This window comes from Rhinopithecus roxellana, chromosome 16 (genome assembly GCF_007565055.1).
Source record: "Rhinopithecus roxellana isolate Shanxi Qingling chromosome 16, ASM756505v1, whole genome shotgun sequence".
Classification (NCBI taxonomy): Eukaryota; Metazoa; Chordata; class Mammalia; order Primates; family Cercopithecidae; genus Rhinopithecus; species Rhinopithecus roxellana.
This window is the reverse complement of record NC_044564.1, coordinates 109,637,010-109,659,544: the sequence shown is the minus strand read 5'-3', so window position 1 is coordinate 109,659,544 and position 22,535 is coordinate 109,637,010. Positions and strand designations below refer to the sequence as shown.

Here is a 22,535-nt window from a genome sequence, read left to right as displayed (position 1 = left end):
TGGAGATCTACTTGGACACAAACTCCTGGGGCAGTAGTTCTCAACTGAGCTACTCCACTTTGGAGTCACCTGGGGAGCTTTAAAAATTCTTGACCCCTAAGCTCCACCCCAGACCAATTAAATGAGAATCTCTAGGCGCAGGACCCAGACAAGAGTTGTTTCCTTCAAGCTCCCCAGGTGATTGTACTGCACAGTCAAGGGTGAAAACCACTTTGGTAATTCAACTTAAGCAAATTTCCTTGTCTATTAAGTGATAACAATAAAATTTGCTGTATTTGTATCACAGGGCCATTTTAAAAATCACATGAGACTATGAATATGAAGGGGTTTTATAAACTGTGACACCTAAAAGTAAGAATTTAGGCATTGATGGTCTTGGAAGGGCCTGTTTGCAAATGATACCATTATCCCCACTGAAGCAAGATAATGCTGCTCTCTCTGGTTTGCATTCTAGTACTGTCCCACTGACCAGGCTGCTGCAGGCACAGATGCTGAGCACGTGCAACAATTCTACAACCTCCTGACAGCCTCCATTGATGTATCCAGAAGCTGGGCAGAAAAGATTCCGGGATTTACTGATCTCCCCAAAGAAGATCAGACATTACTTATTGAATCAGCCTTTTTGGAGCTGTTTGTCCTCAGACTTTCCATCAGGTAATTACTACTATTTTATCTTCAGTCTACTTCCTTAGAAGAAGCCTGAAACCTTCTGTGTTTGTAACTGAATCATTGGTGAAACGTTTTCTCAAGAAGCAAATGTGAAATATGATCAGGCACTAAAAAAACTGAGCAGCAAGTCATGGAGGGAGCACTAGGCTTGCTGCCAGAACCCCTGGGTTCTAGTCCCAGTTCTAATGTGAACTTGCTGTCACACCCTGAGCAGGTCACTTGCCTGACTGGAAGTTCAAATCCCTCCTTTTTAAAAGGAAGAGGTTGGATTTAATGATCTCTTGGGGTCCCTTGCAGCTCCAACACTCTATGATTCTGGAAAGATCCTCATGGTGCGTAAGCTCTTTCCTGGGAGCAAGTGTTTGCTTTGGAACATTGTATTTACCTCGTGGGTTTCTGTTTAACAAGTTACTAATCTAGCACACCTGATGGGGCCCTAAAGAGTTCCCACACGTTCTCAACCCGGAGTTTTATTCCAAGAGAACACTCTTAGATAGAAAGATTTAGTCCATCCTATCATAGTCAGTGACACCAAACACAAAAAGGAAAAGTGATTTTTCAAAAACCTAGAACCTTGGAAGCTCCTCTAGTAAGTTCTACGTGTAGATTTTTTAAACTTTATTTTATTATTGTTTTTATTCACAAATAGCCTGTTTAACTCCATCTTCCTTGCTTCCTTTCAGTTATATATTTTTAGGAGATGATACTGACTTTTTACCAAATATCAGAAAAATCCATCTTTCCCCTCTTTCTCTTTCCTGCCATCCCCTCCCCAATTTCATATCGTTACCAGAAACTCCTGTTTAATTTTTACAGTGCAGATTGCCAGGCCTCATTGCCATCTATTTTGGTTTGGTAGACTGTGGGAGAAGTCCAGAAGTCTGCATTTTTAACTCATGCTTTAATGATTCTGATGCCATCAGATTCTGATGTCATCAGGGTCCATGTTTTATACTCTGAGACTGAATCATTCTGTCCTGTGTATGTCTTCTGTGACGGGATCAGTAGGAGAGATGGGGTGGAGTTACAACTAGAGTGCCAGTAATAGCTTAATTTTGTAGCCAATCTAGTGTACACCAGAGCTGAGCCAGCAATGTGGCTGTCATCTATTAGACATGCAACAAAGGATTAAATAGACTGTAAGCTCCATGCAGGCAGGTGCCATGTATGTCCTTTCACCATGTTTTCTCCCAGTGTCTGGCTCCAGGAGTAACACATGCTTCAACACATGCAAGTAGACACTTGGCTGAGTGAAGGAATGAATGAAGCTGTTCACCCAAGAAGCAACACGAGATTATTTGACTTGTGAATACAACAAGCCAAGATAGATAAATATGTGGCAAGAGATTTGAAAGTTAAAGGAAATCTAAAATTAAAGGAAGAACCACATATAATTCAGCCCATTACTTGTTATACCCAATTCTTGTTGAACCGTCCTGTGTACTGGGCACTATGCATGGACTTTCAAATCCTTTCTTTTATTTAATTCCCTCAACATTCTTAGGAGGTAGCAATTAGAATTTTTGTGTCAGGAAAAAGAAGTCCAGAGAGATTTAAGGAGCACCCAAAGCCACACCCCTAAATTGTGATGTCCACGTGGAAGTTCCAAGGCACTTTTCATGAAAGAAAAATGAGATGATGATGGACATAACGTAAACTATCAGGACAGATTTAAAAATAGCCCTCCGCAGCCCCAATGTTAAAAGCAGAGAAGGTAATACAAAATAAGGACTTGTTTTATGTTAGGCCACCCTTTAATTTGTGATAGACTTCTGGCACTTACAGGGACTTGGTTTTTGTTTTGTTTTGTTTTGAGACAAAGTCCCACTCTGTCACCCAGGCTGGAGTGCAGTGGCACGATCTTGGCTCACTGCAACCTCCACCTCCCGGGTTCAAGCGATCCTCCTGCCTCAGGCTCCCCGAGTAGCTGGGACTACAGGTGCATGCCACCAAGCCTGGCTAATTTTTGTGTTTTTAGTAGAAACAGGGTTTCACTATGTTGCCCAGGCTGCTCTCGAACTCCTGACCTCAGATGGGCCACCCACCTTGGCCTCCCAAAGGGCCGGGATTACAGGTGTGAGGCATTGCACCTGGCCAGGGACTTGGTATATATACATATATATATATATATATATATATTTTTTTTTTTTTTTTTTTTTGAGACGGAGTCTCGCTCTGTCACCCAAACTGGAGTGCAGTGGCCGGATCTCAGCTCACTGCAAGCTCCATCTTTCGGGTTCACGCCATCCTCCTGCCTCAGCCTCCCAAGTAGCTGGGACTATAGGCGCCCGCCACCTCGCCCGGCTAGTTTTTTTGTATTTTTTAGTAGAGACGGGGTTTCACCGGCTTAGCCAGGATGGTCTCAATCTCCTGACCTTGTGATCCGCCTGTCTCGGCCTCCCAAAGTGCTGGGATTACAGGCTTGAGCCACCGCGCCCGGCCAGGACTTGGTATTTTTAAAGTCTGCACAATGGAATTGTAGTATCTAGCCTCAGGTCTTAGCAGTTTTTTAACATTTAAGAAAATCAAGGACAAGCCCTGTCTTAGGAGCCCTGGAGGGAACAGTCTCATGTTCATTGCTGAGAGAGGGGTGCACTGGGCTTCACCTCTGTAACCCATGAGTGCCTGCTCCCCCATGTCCTGTTCCAAGGAAAGCCAGTAATTGATTCTACTAATAAGACAGTAGGTGCCACAGCCCATATCTTCCCCTGGGCTGATGTTCACTAAAGACATTAGCATAGACAAGTGGTGCTAGTTGTTTATCCCAGAGAACATAGTCTTACTCATTGTGGGTATCTGGGCATGCTTCATAGCACCACACTGGGGTCCCAATGCTGCCCCATGGCTATCTGGGTGCCTGTGTGTCGTGATGTTATCATGTTGGACAGACTGGACAGACCTGTTTAATGTTTCTCTTCCTCTCACCTCCCAGGTCAAACACTGCTGAAGATAAGTTTGTGTTCTGCAACGGACTTGTCCTGCATCGACTTCAGTGCCTTCGTGGATTTGGGGAGTGGCTCGACTCTATTAAAGACTTTTCCTTAAATTTGCAGAGCCTGAACCTTGATATCCAAGCCTTAGCCTGCCTGTCAGCACTGAGCATGATCACAGGTAAGCACCACCTTGCCAAAACCACATCCTCATTTCTCTCCTTCCCTTTGTTATGGTGGGCCTTGACCACCACACACACCAGAAAAGTGGGAAAATAACTACCATTTTTTCTGAAATCTGTTAAGTTTAAGCAAAGAAACATGCATCTGTAATTTGTTGTCATAAACTTCTAGGAAAGAGAATCCATAGTCTATTGAATTGTCATTGTCAATAAGCCCAATATATGAAAATCTAACTTCCTACCAGAGATCTGTGGACAGTGGGACTAGCTGCTTCAGGGTTTGTTTGTTTTGATACAGGGTCTTGCTCTGTCACCCAGGCTGGAGAGCAGTGGTGTGATCATGGCCTAGTGTAGCCTCGACCTCCTGAGCTCAAGTGATCCTCTCACCTCAGCCTCCTGAGTAGCTGGGACCATAGGCACATGCCACCACACGTTTGGCTGTTTTATAGCCCTGTTTCACCCTGTTGCCCAGACTGGTTCAGAGTTCTTTTTACAAAGCCTGTCCTAGGAAGATTACCTTACCCAGCCCATTCCTGTGGAGCAGAGGTGATGAGGTTTCCCCTGTCCCCAATTCTTGGCTAGTGACCTAAAGTAAAACCAAAACACTATAGACATATCAAATACAACTTGATTTAATAACTTCGATTGGCAAAGGACTGAGAAAAAGCAAAAATGGCTCAACACAGCAGTTTTTATTTTTATTTTTAAAATTTTATTATCATTATTTTTGAGATGGAGTCTCGCTCTGTCGCCCAGGCTGGAGTGCAATGATGTGATCTTGGTTTACTGCAGCCTCTGCCTCCTGGGTCCAAGCAATTCTCCTTTCTCACCCTCCTGAGTAGCTGGGATTACAGGTACCTGCCACCACACCCGGCTAATTTTTGTATCTTTAGTAGAGATGGGGTTTCATCATGCAGGCCAAGCTGGTCTCGAACTTCTGACCTCAAATGATCCACCCGCCTTGGCCCCCCAAAGTGCTGGGATTCCTGGCATGAGCCACCACACCCGGCCAACTGAGCAGTTTTTAACCACAAGCATAAAACATATTTGATTTATGCCTGTCTCCCTCTATAGATCTCTCTCTTTCTATCTTTTGGGAGATAAAGGATCCCAAGGTGGGGTGGGATGGAGAAAGGCGCATGTTGGGCAAGGGAAAGAATATCATCTCCCCATGGCCATGGAGGCCCTTGCCCCAGCTCCCTTTGCCCTGGGGGAGAGTTTCCTGTTAGACCTCATTCTTTCTGGTCAGATGGGGCCTGGAGAGGTGGTGACAGAGGGTGGGGGCTCCAGAAGTGGCCAAATGAGGGGCTCATCCTTGTCCTTTTGGTCAGACACAAGCATAGGCTTGGCTGTTGAACTGAGAGTTCAAGTTCAGAAAAATATGCTCTTGGCTATAGAAAACATGTTTCTCAGGCAGGTGGTGAGTTTCTAGAGCATCAGATGCATCCTCTGGTACAGATGGCCCCTTCTTTCTGTTTCACTGGAAGTGTGCATTGGTTTGCCCAAGCATTGTTCACTTGCATTTCTTGGGATATCTCCTATTAGCTAAAGTTAGATGCATCTGTGCCTTAAGAGGCTAGGCTGGTTCATCATTTGATGGTTGACATGCAGGCAAAGACAAGCAAATGGTATGGCTGCATTGAGGACTCAGACACTAGCCGTTCCTTCAGTATTCCAAATGGAAACTGACTTCCTCTTGGTCTTTGGTCCAGGATGAGAAACTCATTTTTTTTTTTTTTTTAAATGGGGCTGCTAGACTTCCAAGAGAGCCATTAACGAAACAAAAACCAAGGCAGTCTCAAAGAGTATGGATTCCATTTGGAGGGCTTTCAAATGGCATACTGGAGCATCTGAAGAAAATAAACAGATTTAAGGCACAAGCATATTACTTCATCAGGACTGGAAGGAAACTGGTTCAAGGCTGCCTTTGAACTAAAGCTCTTTAGTTCAATTTCAAAACCATTCAGTAATTCCTAAGTCAGTTAAACATTCAAAACTAGAAAGTATGGAGTTTAGTTCATTTTAAAAAGACAAAAACAAAAGTCTAGATCCAGCTTTGGATTCCTACAAGTAAAAGCAGTACATTGCTTCATCTCTATGGGAACAAGTGTTGAGTCTAGTTAATCAACAAATATTCACTGACCTAGGCACTGTGCTGCATGTCATTGGGTTTTCAGAGATGATAACACACCTCCCTAGAGGAGATAGGCATGCAAAGTACTACAGTTGATGCAGGGTGTTGAGTGCCACTATGGAGACAAGGGAGTGAGTTTCAAGTGCCCCGAGATAGCAGGTGGGGGTGGTCTTCTCAGAAGAGATCACAGGAGCTGGTCCTTTGTAAATGCAGAGGATGTCTCCAAGCTAAAATGGAACAAGTGAGAATCCAGGCATAAATAAACATTTGCCAAAAGCCATTGAAAATACGGCTAAGTTTCAGAAAGGAAACAACTGAAAATTGGAGTGGCAGGAGATGTGACTGTTCTGATAGGTCAGGGTGAGGCGAGACATGAAGAACCTTCCACACCTACGTGAGGGGAGCAGAGTTTATCTTGAGCACAACAAGGATCCACAGGTTTTGTCCAAAGGAGCCTGATGGTCAGGTTTGCATTTTAGAAAGGTTTACCCTGTCAGTGCATTTTGGGCACAGATTAGAGTGAGAAAGAATCTAAGAGGAAAAAGGTCAGTCCAGGTGTAAGAGCCATGATTCAAGAGGATGGCCCATCCCTGAAAGGCCATATCTTTGTTTCACTTTTTAAATGGAAATTGACAAATATCTAAGAGGCCAGGATGTGTGGGTGCCAGGAAGACCCAAGCTGGAGAGACTGGGCAGTTCAGTACCGAGAATATAGAGTAGAAATTAGGAGAAGGGTGGTGCTGGTCCTTTTTCTGCATTCCATTTGTTCTGTGCCCTGCAGTTACAGCTGCTCAGCCCACTGCCCATTTATGTGGAGATTGGCCGGGGAAGGAGGCAGTTTGGCATGGCAGAAATAGCATGGACTTTGGAATTGAGCACGCCCAGATTTTAATCTTCAGTCCTGTGTTTAATAAATAGGTGCTATTGGGAAACACATTTCAGTTCTCTGAAATTCAGTTTCCCCATTTGTAAAATGGGGATAACCATGCCTATTTCATAGGGCAGCAGTGAGAATTACAGAAAATTCAGTTGGTGATGTAACCAAACTGGATTCAGGATAGGCAACTCTGAATTCACCTGTGGTCCCCCTTGGAGTGATAGTGACAGAGTCCAAGTTAGGCATATGCCTTCCCCTGCCCCTTGGAAGCATTAAACTCAGTGGCATGAGGAAACAGGTGGTGGCTTTAGAAGGCAGTATGTTTGGTGACAGTCTCCTTGGATGCTTGAGAGAGAGGCTTAAAGGAGGACAGTGATATTAAACTAATTAAGCTGCACATAACGAGCACTTATAATAGGCCAAGTGAACTACAGTGGTGTCTTTGGGCCTTCCCGAACGGGTAGCTCCCTTTCCTGCCTCATTCCTGCTGTGGTTTTAGCCCACAACAAAAATAAGCCCTCTTCTCTCATTTCTGTACCTTACAACACTATTTGTGACTTACTGGTTGAAAGTGGGTTTGATAAGTGTGAAAATATCAGGAAATGGCAGAAAAGGCAATGCTTGGGAAACAGTGTGCATTGCTGTGGGTATTAATTTTCATTTGAATATGAGCTGCCATGGATCTTGACTTCTGAATAAGCTTCGTTGATCATAAAGGGTGATTGTGGAGTAACAGCTGGGCTATTTATATTACAGAATTCATCCCAAAATTGTCTTTTCTTAAACCATAGAGAAGAGCTCATGAAAAGGAAATGGCATCTTAGAAGTTTAACTAGGCTTGCTTCCAGGAAAAGTATTAAGAATCTGGACAGTATTGGTGGTTTGCACAAACATGGCTTTTTTTTTTTTTTTTTTTCCTGATTCTTTTTTTCTTTGTCCTCCTCCTCTCTCTGTACCCCCTCATGAAAAACTAGGCGGTGAAGTGGGGCAGGAAATGGTTTCATTCAGATCACTCTCCTTTCCTGCAGTAAATAGGGGGTTCCCCACAGTGGTTGGTTTTCAAACGTTTTTCAGGTTCCCTGTTTATCTACCCCAACCATTACCCTTTGCCAGTGCTGCATCTCTGAAGTAATGCAAGTGCTTTGAATCTGATGGGATACCAATGAGTTGATATCTGGTTGCAGTTAATAATGTTTCATAAACAAGAAGCCCCCCTGCCAAACAAAGTTAGTGTAGAATTACCATTTTATAAATATCCACTCATTAAATAAGCATAAGGGCCTACTATGTACCAAGCATTGTGACAGTCTCTAGGGATGCAAAGATGAGCCAGGCATGCATTCGGCTGTCAAGAAGTGGGTAGTCTACTAGGAAGTCATAAATTATGATATATTAACTTGATGTATAGTGATTAGTGCTCAGGTCCTGAAAAGGCACAGAGGCAGTGCGGGGTAAGTCCAGATTACTGCTAACTTTTTTGAGGTGAAGGAAGGTAGAAGTGTTGGTCATGAATGACTTCTCAAAGAGGTAGCATCTAGACATGAGAAGACATAAAGAACATTCCAGATGAAGGAAAGAGAACCACAAGGGCATGGCAGTTGAATGCCTTAGTACAGTTTAGGGTTAAAACAATTACAGTGGAGTTGCATTGTGCATATATTAAAATCACATATATGATCCAAGTAGAAAGAGGAGAAAAATTAAGAGCGCAGGCTATTGCATTCGATGACTGTATGTCCTGGAATGAGCATGACAGAGAAGATATGAATCCACTGGAAGTCATGGTTTCTCTGCCTCTGGTGATGAGTGCTGAGAGCATGTCTTGTGCTTTTGGGAAAGTTAAAGGATTTTCAGGGATAAAACTCATTCTATGTGATATTTACCTTCTGGCCTGAGGTGATGACCTAACCTCAGAGCACAATGCTTTTCCTGTAGAGAAATAGGGGAAATAAGATTGGAAAGGTAGTTTTGAAGCAGATGGCAGGGAATCTCAAGTGCTCAAATGCCATTTTGTTGTTCCCCATGACTTTCTTTTCCCTACTCAGGTCATCTGTCAAGTGAGAAAATGACTCCTTTCTCTTCTGACTGTAGTCTTTTTCCTGGTCTTATTGAAACATGACCTCTAAGACTGAGAAGGAGGAAGGAGAGCAGAACCAGGGCAGAAAGTAGTGAAACAGTGACACAGCAGGACTAGACAGGTGGCTGACCATGCCACACCCTCCACCATCTGTCTTTCCAGAGCTCCAGTGCTCACTGTAAATGGTTACCTGGTTACTCCTGCTTTTGCATCAAATAAAGCCATCAGCTACATTGCAAGGAAAACTAAGTGTAAAACTTAGCAGGGCAAAATAGTTAAAAACAAAAAAGTGGGAGACAGGAGAGGCCACAGGATTTAGAGACTGGAGATCTGAGTTCAGGTCTTCACCCTGAAATGTGCTGTCTTTGCAATCTTGGACAAGTTCGTTACCCTCTCTGAATCTCAGTTTCCTTCTTTCTCACAGGGATAAAGATGTCTACTTGCAGGTTTCTTATAAAGATTGAACGAACTAATGTGTACTATGCAGAAAAAAAAATTAGACAAACCTTCATTGTTATTATTATTATATTATTTGTTTTACACACTTCTATGAAGAGCCAGCTGTCTTGCTCTCTAGGAATCCATAAAAGTGTTCATGCATCCCTGCAATTGAATATACACATTGTATTAAGGAATTTCTTTGTGTCTTTCTTTACCAGCTAGACTGTGGGGTTCTTAAGGACACGAGAGTCTTATTAGTATCTTTAAAATTACTTTACCATTTACAAGTATCTGGCATATGACAAATATTCATTGAATGAATGGGCCAACTGTGAGTATCAGGAAGGTCTCCCAAATTAGAAAAATCTGAATTAATAATGTTTAGCCTACCACAGTCATGAGAAAAGTATGAATTCTTGAAAATTGCCTTCTTTTGATTCAGATTAATTCAGTAAATACTTATTCAGCATCTACTGTGCACCAGACACACATTCCCTTACCCTCAAAGAGTCTGTGGTCTTACTGGAGAGAGAGACAGTCACATACTCTACCAAATCAAAGACAGTCAGACTGAAAAGTACCATTTAAATCAGCCTCACCACAGACTGCTGACTGACTTCTGGCTTCCTGACCAGCGTGGGCTCAATGTCTCTGGGACTGCCCATCAGTAAAGGATGTTGTATATGACATGAGTGGTAGCAATAAGGTGAATTCCCAGAAAAAGGGGTAGAGCTCAGAGTGGGGAGTCCTGTTTGTTGGTGTTTGAACTACACATACCTCTCTCTCCAGGGGCCCACCTTTCCTTCCCCTTTGGCTGGAACTGCATTGCTGTCACCAAGTTAACCTTTGCCCTAACATCTGCTCAGAAAGGGGAGTTACTTTTCCCCTTGGTGGGGCTCCTGATGGTTACTATCATCCCTTTCTTTATCCCCTACTCCCTGCCATGAGGAAGAGAATTTGACATTTCTCATATAAGCCCAAGAGGTAGAACTGGGAACTACATATAACAGCAGTCCCCAACTATTTTGGCACCAGGGACTGGTTTCATGGAAGACAATTTTTCCTTGGACTGGGGTCGGGGGAATGGTTTTGGGATGATTCAAGTGTATTACATTTATTGGCACTTTATTTCTATTATTATTAGATTGTAATATATAATTAAATAATTTTATAACTCACCATAATGTAGAATCAGTGGGAACCCTGAGCTCATTTTCCTGCAACTAGATGGTCTCATCTGGGGGTGATGGGAGACAGTGACAGATCACCACACATTAGATTCTCATAAGGAGCATGCAACCTAGATCCCTCACATGCACAGTTCACAACAGGGTTCACACTCCTATGAGAATCTAATGCTGCCACTCATCTGACAGGAGGCGGAGCTCAGGTGGTAATGCAAATAATGGGGAGTGGCTGTAAATACAGACGAAGCTTCACTTGCTTGCCCGCCACTCACCCTGTTGTGTGGCCCAGTTCCTAACAGGCCATGGACCAATACCATTTGGGGACCCCTGATACATAGGAAGGCAAATTTTAGCTCAATATAAGAAAAACTTTCTCATAGAAAGAACCATTTGAAATTGGAATAGGCTGCCTTGAGGAGTGAGTTCCCGCTTTGGGGAATGAGGTTTACAGAGACTAGATGAACACTAGGTGTGGACTGAGTCAAGCATCTTATGGGTACTAGGATTGACTAGAGCAGAGTTTCTCCAGCGTTCACATCACTGGGCATCTTGTTGCATTGCAGATTCTGGTTAGGTAGGTCTGGGGCAGGGCCTACCTAAACGGATTCTGCATTTCCAGCAAGCTCCCAGGTGATGCTGATGCTGCTGGTCTGGGGTCCACACCTTAAGTAGCAAGGAACAAGGGAACCTATTGGTAATTAGCAATCTATGAAATTAATAACTACCATTTTAAAATACTCGGTGCCAGGCACTGTGCCAAGGGCTTTACATGTGTTATTTTGTTTAATGTTGCTTAATAAATAAACTTGGAAGTACCTGGAATGGCTAACAGCAGATATAGAAAGCATGGAGATCAGTCAAGAGCTATTAAAATGATCTAGATAGCAAAGATATTGAAGATCCTGGTCCAGAGGCCATGGGTATTGAGAGGAAGATATAAATGCAAGGAACATCACAGAGATAATAACAGAAGTTCTTACAATGGATTAAATATGATGGCTCGGAGGGAAGGAATTGTTAGAGATGATTATGAGAGTGATGTGAAAGGCTGTAATATAATAGACAAGCTTAAAGAAGTGGGTGATTTGAAGGGGAAGGTAATGACTTGAGTTTTAGATAGAGAGGATACTTGCAAATATTCACTAAGTGCTCACTATATGCTAGGCATGGTTCCAAATACTTGACATGTACTAACTCGTTTACTTCTCATAACAACCCATAAGGCAGGTACCATTATTAGCACCATTTTACAAATGTGGAAACAGACCCAAAGTCACCCAGTTAATAAATGGTCAAGGCCAGGCGTGATGGCTCACGCCTGTAATCCCAGCACTTTGGGAGGCTGAGGCAGGCGGATCACAAGGTCAAGAGATGGAGACCATCCCGGCCAACATGGTGAAACCCCGTCGCTACTAAAAGTACAAAAATTAGCTGGGCATGCTGGCACGCACCTGTAGTCCCAGCTACTTGGGAGGCCAAACAGGAGAATCGCTTGAACCCAGGAGACGGAGGTTGCAGTGAGCTGAGATTTCACCACTGAACTCCAGCCTGGTGACAGAGTGAGACTCCATCTCAAAAATAAATAAATAAATAAATAAATAAATAAGTGGTAGACCTCAGGTTTACAGCCAGGAAATCTAATTCCAAAGCTTTGATATGGTAGGTTTTAGATTTTGTAAAGTTCTTTACTGTTGTTAGCTTCTTAATAACTCCCAACCTGTATATTTATTCTTAGCAGCTTACTCTTTTAGTACTTATATAATCATTTTTCACAGATCCTTGATCTTCTGTGTATCCATTTAACAGGTATTTATTGGGTGTCTCCTATGTACTAGGCTTGGTGCTGGAGATACAATGTTAAGCAAATATAGTTCATGCCCCCATGGTGCTTACAATTAATGGGAGGAGAAAAATCATGTAACTATCTGATTTCAGACTGTTGTGTCCTGCAAAGGGAAAGATTAGAATGCCAGAGGAGAACACGATCTAGAATGGGGGTAAAAAGGGAAGCTTCCTTCAAGAAATATTTGATCTGAGATCCAAAGAATGAGTAGATCTTAACCAGGTGAAGATGAGAAAACATGAGCGCAGACCTAAATGTAGCTCTATTATTTCATTCCATCACTCTCTCTCCCTGACTCCTTCTTCCCTGGTTCCCCCTACCTCCCAACCCCTCCCTCTTGCTCTAAGCAGAGATGTCTATGCCTGGATAGCTAAAATGCACAGGAATCCAACAGTGTCTTTAGATGTTCATACCACACAAGGATTAGGAGTGTGATCTGTCTGTCACATCTCTAACCCCAGTAGTTATAACATTCCTTGCCACAGAATAGGTGCTCAATAAATAGTTGTTGAAAGAAGTAATTAGTTAATTTGGTGCACAGAAAATAGGAGAGAGTTATAGAAAGGCTAGTTCATCTCAGGACGAGAAGAAACTTTCTAACAATTAGAGACGTCCAGAGATGGAAGGCATCCTGTTATAAGAGAAATATCTCTGGACTTAGAGTGAAAGAAAATAGCCCCTTGCTAATTTTGACTATGGGCAAATTACTTAATTGAGCCTTACTCTCCATACCTGTTAGTTAAAGATAATCTTTGTCCTGCCTAATTCACAGGATTGTTGTGAGAGTGAGATAAAATAAATAAGCTAAGAGTGTTACATAAAGTGCTATTAAATATATTTGTATTATTAAGGCATACTATTATAGTTAACTCCCAGTCCAGCCACTACCTGACGCTCTCTTTATGGTAACTTGTGGTAGAGATTCTTGTCTTAGATGGGAATTTGAACTAAATAACTCAAACCCTTTCCAATCTATATATACAATGATTATGACATATAAGTCAATTACTTAACCATTTCTGTATGTTATGTTTTAAAGTTTTGAATATATAATACCAGAGTTAAAATACTGAAGCATTCTATGAAAATTATATAGACCAAAATGCAAGAAATATTAAGAAGCTTGTTTTGTTTAATGGTGGACAAAGACCTTAAACTAAAATCTTCCGTGTATAATTCTCTAGGAAGGGGGATAGTCCAAATGCCTTATTTCCCCCCGAATTTATGAACTCTGTATATCAGCTCCGTAGCCATGTTTACCAAGCTACAAGAAGAAAGGAGATCCCTTTAACTAAAATGTCAGTGATTAGGTTTTAAGGGATTTCAAATTACGAGGGAAGGACCCAGACACTTAGTGACTCCCTAGTGATTTGAAAATCTTCTTGGCTGCTGGCAGTAGTTTGCATGGAGACTGAATATTATCTCAGCCCTTTTGAAAAAGTAAAGAAGCTACAAATCCAGTGGCTGTTCAAAACAACAAAGAAGGGTTGAGGTGCCTTTGGCTTCTAACAGGAGTGTCTCTGAATTCCTCAAGGAATTCCAGGCCTAGAGTTGATCCAGCTGGCAGGAGGTATCGATCTCCACTTGAATTCACTGAATAAATAATGGTTGCCATAGTTATTGAGCAGTCGCAACTGGTTGGAGAGCAGGGAAAACTCTGCAGTACCTTCTGGGAGTTTGGCCATGAGAAAGTCTGGTTACAAGGTTCCACAATTAGCCCCCTCCCCAAATCCAGACAACATATTGCTCAGTTCCTGTATCCTGATGATGAATATAAGATCTTGAATGTTATGTAAGACATGAGACCCTGAAAGGAAGGGAAAGCTTAAGTCAATGGACTGGTATTTATTCTGAGAAAGGTGACTCTCCCTAGGTTATGAATCTAATTGGATATTTCTCACTATTAATTGAATTTAGTATCAGCAAGGTGATGTTTGATCATGTTATAACTACTCAAGGACTTCACAAAGGATGAAATCCATCTTGTTCTATTTTAACATTATTATACAAAGAGCACAACCTGGACATTTTAAAAGAAAGGAAAAAGTTATCCCCAAACCCCATAGGTATTTTCATGTTTATATTTTCTTTCACCCTTCTTTATATGAAGAAATAATATTTGCATAGATGGAATCACAGCTTTAGTATTTAATATTCTACTCTTTATTTAATGTTGTAAACATTTTTTAATTTTGCTTCACAGCCTTCATATTTGTTCTGTTTGATGTCTCCAGAATCTTCCCTTCCATATACCATTATTTACTTAACAGTTCCCCTATTCTTCAGCCCTTTGCCTTTTTCCAGTTTTTTTGTTTGCTTTTGTTTTGTTTTGTCTTGGTAATAGATAATACTGAACCAAATGTCTCCATGTATACAGTTTCATTCTTCTGTTAAATGTTTCCTTTGGATAAATTCCCAAGGGTGGGATTACATGGTCAGAGGCTATGGATGATTTATAGCTCTTGAAATTTATTGCCAAATTTACAGCATGTTCTTTTGTTTTGGGGAGAAAAATAAAACTTTAGGCAGAACACCACTGCATGCAGGATTCTCTTAAAATTCACTCTCAAGTGCTTCTTCTGAGACTGAAACATGGAGCCTATGTATTTAGTAAAGATAAGCCGTAGGAGACAGATCTGCACCTGGGCTGATTAGCTAATAGTTTCTCAGGGAAAGCAAAATGATGCACTGCAAAGCTTGGAAATTAGGCCACTAATTGCCTTTTGTTAGACCTAGGAGTTGCCAGCCACTTGCCCACTGGCAAGCATTGTCTTTGGTTCTGATTATTCCACGTGTATAGCTCTCTACAGTTGACAGACCACTTTTCCATAACATTATCTTAATTGAGCCACAACAGTCCATGGAGTTGGTTTTTATTATCATTTTACTTTTTCTTTTAATTTATTACATAACATTGAAGACACACAGGAAGAATACAGCAAACGCTGTGTATCTGCCACCCAATAATTCTGATTTTCCTGTGAAGACATTGAGTCTTAGAGAAATTAGGTCACCCAGCTAGTAAGTGACAGAACCAGAACTAGAACCCAGGTCTGTCTAACTCCAGGGCCAGTGCCCTTCTCTTTATAGCATATTGCATTGAGACAAGATGCCTGCAACTTACAATCCACGGAGATGCCGCTGACAATCTTCATGGTTGTATTTTGATATTATAACATATCAGGCCAGGTGCAGGAGTGCGTGCCTGTAATCCCAGCACTTTGGGAGGCCGAGGTGGGTGGATCACTTGAGGCCAGGAGTTTGAGACCAGTCTGGCTGATATGGTGAAACCCTGTCTCTACTAAAAATACAAAAATTAGCCAGGTGTGGTGCACACACTTGTAATCCCAGCTAATTGGGACGCTGAGGTAGGAGGATCTTTTGAACCCAGAAGGTGGATGTTGTAGTGAGCTGAGATTTCACCACTGCACTACAGTCTGAGTGACAGAGTGAGACTCTGTCGAGAAGGAAAGAAAGAAAGAGAGAGACCGGAGGGAGGGAGGGAGGGAGGGAGGGAAGGAAGGAAGGAAGGAAGGAAGGAAGGAAGGAAGGAAGGAAGGAAGGAAGGAAGGAAGGAAAAAGAAGGAAGGAAGGGACAGACACACATCAGAACTCAGAGCTTTGGGGCCTTACAGATAATTAAGTTCAACCTTCTCCTTTTACAGGGCCCCAAAGAGGGAGGAACTTCCCCAAATCATACACAACTAGCCAAACTGAGGATAATGCAAATTTTCTGGTTCCCAGGCCTCTTATTTGGGACAAGAGAAAAGTATCTGGATAGTTCTTCATTTTTCTGATGGGCTTTTGCTTCAAGGAAATAACTTTTCTTATCTTTTTTTTTTTTTTTGAGACGGAGTCTCGTTCTGTCGCCCAGGCTGGAGTGCAGTGGCGCGATCTCGGCTCACTGCAAGCTCCGCCTCCTGGGTTCACGCCATTATCCTGCCTCAGCCTCCGGAGTAGCTGGGACTACAGGTGCCCGCCACCACGCCCACCTAATTTTTTGTATTTTTCATAGAGATGGGGTTTCACCGTGTTAGCCAGGATGGTCTCAATCTCCTGACCTTGTGATTCGCCCACCTTGACCTCCCAAAGTCCTGGGGTGACAGGCGTTAGCCACCGCACCCGGCAGGAAATAACTTTTCTAACAAAAATGTCTCCAACTTAAAAAAATTAATTTAGAGCTAGCCACGGTAGATCATGCCTGTAATTTCAGCACTTTGGGAAGCTGAGGCAGGAGGATCACTTGAGTCCAGGAGTTTAAGACCAGCCTAGGCAACATAGTGAGGCCCTGCCTCTAAAAAATATAATTTAAAAATCAACCAGGTATGGTGGTGCATGCCTATAGTCCTAGCTACTTGGGAGGCTGAGGCAGGAGGATCACTTAAGCCCAGGAGTTCCAGACTACAGTGAACCATGATTGCACCACTGCACTGCAGCCCAGGCAACAGAGCAAGACCATGACTCAAAAAAAAAATTAATTTCGTAAAAATTAGAAACTATTGCTTGATTTCCCATTAGAAGGATGTCTTCCATCTCTCAAGGATTATGATTTTACATGTAAATGTACTGAGAGAAGAAAAATTTGAGATAACAGAGGACAAGCTCTTCCCTTAGAAATGAGGCTCTGAGGCCAAGCACAGTGGCTCATTCCTGTAATCCCAACACTTTGGGAGGCCAAGGTGGGAAGATCACTTGAGGTCAGGAGTTCAAGGCCAGCCTGGCCAATATGGCGAAACCCCATCTCTACTGAAAATACAAAAAATTAGTTGGGCATGATGGTGCCCACCTGTAGTCCCAGCTACTCAGGAGGGTGAGGCAGGAGAATTGCTTGAACTGGGGGGGGGAGGGGAGAGTAGGGGAGCAGTGAGCCAAGATTGCACAAAAGGCCAATATTTGCCTCAGAAAACTGGGTTCTCATCCCAGCTTTTAGCAGCTGAGTGACTTTGGGAAATTCATTTAACCTTATACATAAAATAGATCATAGTATTTAACATGGAGATCATTTTATATATTGTTTTGTAAAATATAAGATACTGGTATTTGTGTCTTGATACATTATAAAATGCCTGTACCACATCCTTCTGAGCTTCCTCCCCTTCTCTTTGACTTTTCCATCTCCACAGCAGGAGGACATGTGTATTTTGTACAGAGTGCCAGGTGTATGTCAATAGGGGTTTCAAGTTGGGGGGAACAAAACAAGGAAAAGAAAAGCTGAATTCTTCTCAGTGCTGGTTAGCATGAAAACACAGGAATGCACTTTGCTATGTTGGGTCTTTTCGAGCAGCCCTTGCATTAGCAAATGGAAGTTACAGCCTCCCCACCTCCCTTAAGTGAGTCTGTCAAGATAGAAACATTAATTCATTTGCCTGGATGTGTTTCTGTGTCACTCTGAAAAATAGTTGCCTACTGACAGGGCTTTGTGAGTCCTTAGTAGGACAATGTATGCAAAATAATAACCATCCTGCCATTCATTCCATGTGGCTGTGTGCCAGGAACTGTGCTTCCGTTGTGTTACTTACCTAAGCTGGCTATCCCAGAAACCCCGAATTGGGTATGATCATTTTCTTCATCTCATAAGGAAATGGGTGCTCAGAAGTAAAGAGACTTACTCTAGGGCGCACAGCAAGTAAGTGTTGGGACTGGGATTCAAACCTTGGTGTTGTTTAACACCAAAGGCCATGAGCTACCTTTAACAGGGAGGGCACTTTGATTGTTAAGAAGCCACCCAAAGTGGCAGAATGAGACACAGACCTCAATTAGGGATTCAAAGTGTCTTAAGATGTATTTGCCTCCTAAACTTCTTGCTCTTCTCTATCCCTCTGCAGAAAGACATGGGTTAAAAGAACCAAAGAGAGTCGAGGAGCTATGCAACAAGATCACAAGCAGTTTAAAAGACCACCAGAGTAAGGGACAGGCTCTGGAGCCCACTGAGTCCAAGGTCCTGGGTGCCCTGGTAGAACTGAGGAAGATCTGCACCCTGGGCCTCCAGCGCATCTTCTACCTGAAGCTGGAAGACTTGGTGTCTCCACCTTCCGTCATCGACAAGCTCTTCCTGGACACCCTACCTTTCTAATCAGGAGCAGCCTGAGCAGTGAGCCGCCTCTTCTCCTAGCACCTGCTTGCTACGCAGCAAAGGGATAGGTCTGGAAACCTATCATTTCCTGTCCTTCCTTAAGAGGAAAAACAGCTCCTGTAGAAAGCAAAGACTTTTTTTTCTGGCTCTTTTCCTTACAACCTAAAGCCAGAAAACTTGCAGAGTATTGTGTTGGGGTTGTGTTTTATATTTAGGCATTGGGGGATAGGGTGGGAGGGGGTATAGTTCATGAGGGTTTTCTAAGAAATTGCTAACAAAGCACTTTTGGACAATGCTATCCCAGCAGGAAAAAAAAAAAAAGGATAATATAACTGTTTTAAACCTCTTTCTGGGGAATACAATTATAGTTGCTTTGTATTTAAAAACAAGAACAGCCAAGGGTTGTTTGCCAGGGTAGGATGTGTCTTAAAGATTGGTCCCTTGAAAATACGCTTCCTGTATCAAAGGTACATATGTGGTGCAAACAAGGCAGAAACTTCCTTTTAATTTCCTTCTTCCTTTATTTTAACAAATGTTGAAAGATGGAGGATTACCTACAAATCAGACATAGCAAAACAATTATGGCTGTTTGCTTCCATAAACAAGTGCAATTTTTTAAAGTGCTGTCTTACTAAGTCTTGTTTATTAACTCTCCTTTATTCTATATGGAAATAAAAAGGAGGCAGTCATGTTAGCAAATAACGCATGCTAATATTCCTAGCAGAGGCTGGGTTCACCTTTCCTGTAGATCCCTTCTGAGGTATGGCCTATCCAAGATTTTTAGGCCATTCCTGATGGAACCAGATCCCTGCCCTGACTGTCCAGCTATCCTGAAAGCAGATCAGATTATAAACTGGATTACATGTAACTGTTTTGGTTGTGTTCTATCAACCCCACCAGAGTTCCCTAAACTTGTTTCAGTTATAGCAACTGACTAGTATATTCATTCAGAAGCTCCATAAGTCAGTCGAGTATTTGATCCCTAGATAAGAACATTCAAATCAGCAGGAACTGGGTCATATAGGGTAAGCACCAGGGACAATAAGGATTTTTATAGATATAATTTAATTTTTGTTATTTGTTAAGGAGACAATTTTGGAGAGCAAGCAAATCTTTTTAAAAAATAGTATGAATGTGAATACTAGAAAAGATTTAAAAAATAGTATGTGTGAGTACTAGGAAGGATTAGTGGGCTGCGTTTCAACATTCCGTGTTCGTACTCCCTTTTGTATGTTTCTACTGTTAATGCCATATTACTACGAGATAATTGTTGCATAGTGTCCTTATTTGTATAAACATTTGTATGCACGTTATATTGTAATAGCTTTGCCTGTATTTATTGCAAGACCACCAGCTCCTGGAAGCTGAGTTACAGAGTAATTAAATGGGGTGTTCACAGTGACTTGGATACACCAATTAGAAATTAAATAAGCAAATATATATATATATAAATATAGCAGGTTACATATATATATTTATAATGTGTCTTTTTATTAACCATTTGTACAATAAATGTCACTTCCCACGCTGTTATTTTATGGTTCATTTGCAGTGACTTTTAAGGCAGTACTGTTTAGCACTTTGATATTAAAATTTTGCTTACGTTTTGCTAAATTCGAATAATGTTTGAAGATTTTTAGGTCTAAAAGTCTTTATATTATATACTCTGTATCAAGTCAAAATATCTTTGGCCATTTTGCTAAGAAACAAACTTTGAATGTCAAACTGATGTAGTTTTTGTTAGCTTTAAATCATTTTTGCTTTAGTCTTTTTAAAGGAAAAATAACAAAACTATGCTGTTTATATTGTCATTAAATTATACAATCAAACAAATGCCAAATGAATTGCCTAACTGCTGCAAAGTATAACCCAGATAGGAAATCATGTTTTTTTTCCAAGAGTCATTCTAATATTTGATTATGTGTTATGTTTATGTGTGCTTTTATGAAAGATTGTTATTTTTATATATCAAGATGATAGAACCTGGAATGTTAGAATTTTGAAATGTTAGACTTGGAAGGGGCCTGGCCTGTCAACTAGTCCAACCCCTAAAATTCATAGAGGAGCAAACTGGGGCCCATTGAAGGGTGAAGAGTTCATCAAAGTCAAACAGTAACAGAATCAAGACTAAGACCTAATTTACCTTTCCATAGTCTTTTTTTCTCAACTTACTCCATCTATATTAAATCAGGCTTTTAAACATAACCACTAATATTTGCCAGAAGATAACCACGAGTAAAGTATACTTTTGCATTAATTTTTTGAGCTTATATGCAAACATAATAAATATTATTAAGTATCAGGAAAGCTAACATTTCATACAAGATAGCTTCAGACCAAATTCAAATTGAATTTGAATAAATTAGAAATACTGTGCATACGTAACCTTCTTGTGCACCATGAGTATTTGGAAAGTTAATCCTTGTTTTTGTCATGTCTATAAAGGAAGAACAAAACAAAACAAAAACAGAGCCCTAGAGAAATGCCGTTACTTTTTATTTTTACACCCATCAGATTTAAGGAAAAGACTTTTTAGCCATTATAATCTAGTGATTGGAAGGAATGGAGAAGCTTTTTTAGTAATAGGTCCAGATATGAGTGCTAAAAATAAAGATGATAGCATGTTCTTCTGTCTTCCATAGTTATTACAACTATGAGAGCCTCCCAAGTCATCTATCAACTCAACTCCCCTCCCCTTTTTTTTTTGTCTGAATGTTGCACATAAGTTTATACAGAGTGGATGACCACACTAGCACAGAAGAGGACAACATGTATTAAAGCAGGTGATTCCTCCCCTTGTGGGAGAGCTCTCTCAGTGTGAACATGCCTTCTGTGGGCGGAAATCAGGAAGCCACCAGCTGTTAATGGAGAGTGCCTTGCTTTTATTTCAGACAGCAGAGTTTTCCAAAGTTTCTCTGCTCCTCTAACAGCATTGCTCTTTAGTGTGTGTTAACCTGTGGTTTGAAAGAAATGCTCTTGTACATTAACAATGTAAATTTAAATGATTAAATTAAATTACATTTTATCAATGGCTACTGGTGTATTGAGTAAGCATGCTTCATTTAACAGTTTTCTCTTAACTATTATTAATAGTATTTGCTGTGAACTCTTAAGCACATCCCCAAAATTGATTTTTAAAGGCTTAGTAATGCTGAAAAATTAATAGGATTTCTGAATTGGATATATATTAAACCTTACTGATTGAAAAGAAGGACGTTCTAAATTCAATAACCATTTATTGACTACTTCCTAGGGGCAAACCACTGCTGAGTGCTTTGAGGAGATGCAAACATGCACAGTGTGTGAAACTCCCATTTTTCTTTCAACTGTATATAATGTAAATGGAGCTAAAATTTGTTGGCTAAAAGTGTTCTTTAAAGGTAAAGATTCATTTTTATATCAAGACAATATGATACAGTTTGTGAACCAACATTTCCAAGAATCAGGGTTATAGTTCTCCAAGATGGATGAGTGCTCTCTGCCTTTTTGTTTGAGCCATCACTACATTACTTAGAAACCCCTTCTTTGTGGGTAATACTTATTCAACTCTACCCAAAACATCATGTGTTCTGAGTTAGTGCAAATATGCTTTTTGTGTGTTGATGACTCAAAAGTGCAGGAGTTCTCATGACTTACTTCATCAGTTCATGCATAAAGTATTGTCTGTGACATCTAAGTACAGATGAATGGATAAACAAAATGTGGTATATAAATACAGCGGAATATTATTCAGCATTAAATTATAAATATATTTTTGTGTACTGTGCAGACACGGTACTTAGATGTCACAGACAATACTTTATGCAAGTGTTTGATTTAGGAGCCAAACACTTCCTCCTGCTTCTCAACAGGACCTTCACTACTCAACCATAAACTATGATTAGTAAGAAAAGAAAGACAGCTATAGTGGAGTGCCATCTGACATAAATTCAAATGTAGGTGCTTTTATCAATAAAAAACAAAACAAATATAAGTGCTTGGCTATAATAAAAAATAAATAGGAGAGGGTTAAGCCCCTCTTCGAGGGACAATAAGGACAAAGGTGTGGTTTGAATGGGGAGGGTCCAGGAAGAACAGGGCTAAATAAAGGGGCACTTGCCTGTGGTTGAATTCCTATAGGTT

At 41.2% G+C, this 22,535-nt stretch overlaps 1 protein-coding gene across 1 annotated transcript in view; it reads left to right on the top strand.

Annotated features, from left to right (window-relative positions):
- Positions 1-21,446, top strand: part of NR4A3 (nuclear receptor subfamily 4 group A member 3) — a 43,884-nt gene extending 22,438 nt beyond the window's left edge. Inside the window, exons 6-8 of the mRNA XM_010374126.2 lie at positions 455-654; positions 3,602-3,780; positions 18,166-21,446. Coding sequence (XP_010372428.1) covers positions 455-654; positions 3,602-3,780; positions 18,166-18,413 — 627 coding nt within the window. The 3' untranslated portion in view covers positions 18,414-21,446. The remainder of the gene's footprint in view (positions 1-454; positions 655-3,601; positions 3,781-18,165) is intronic.
- The last annotated feature ends 1,089 nt before the right edge of the window (positions 21,447-22,535 follow it).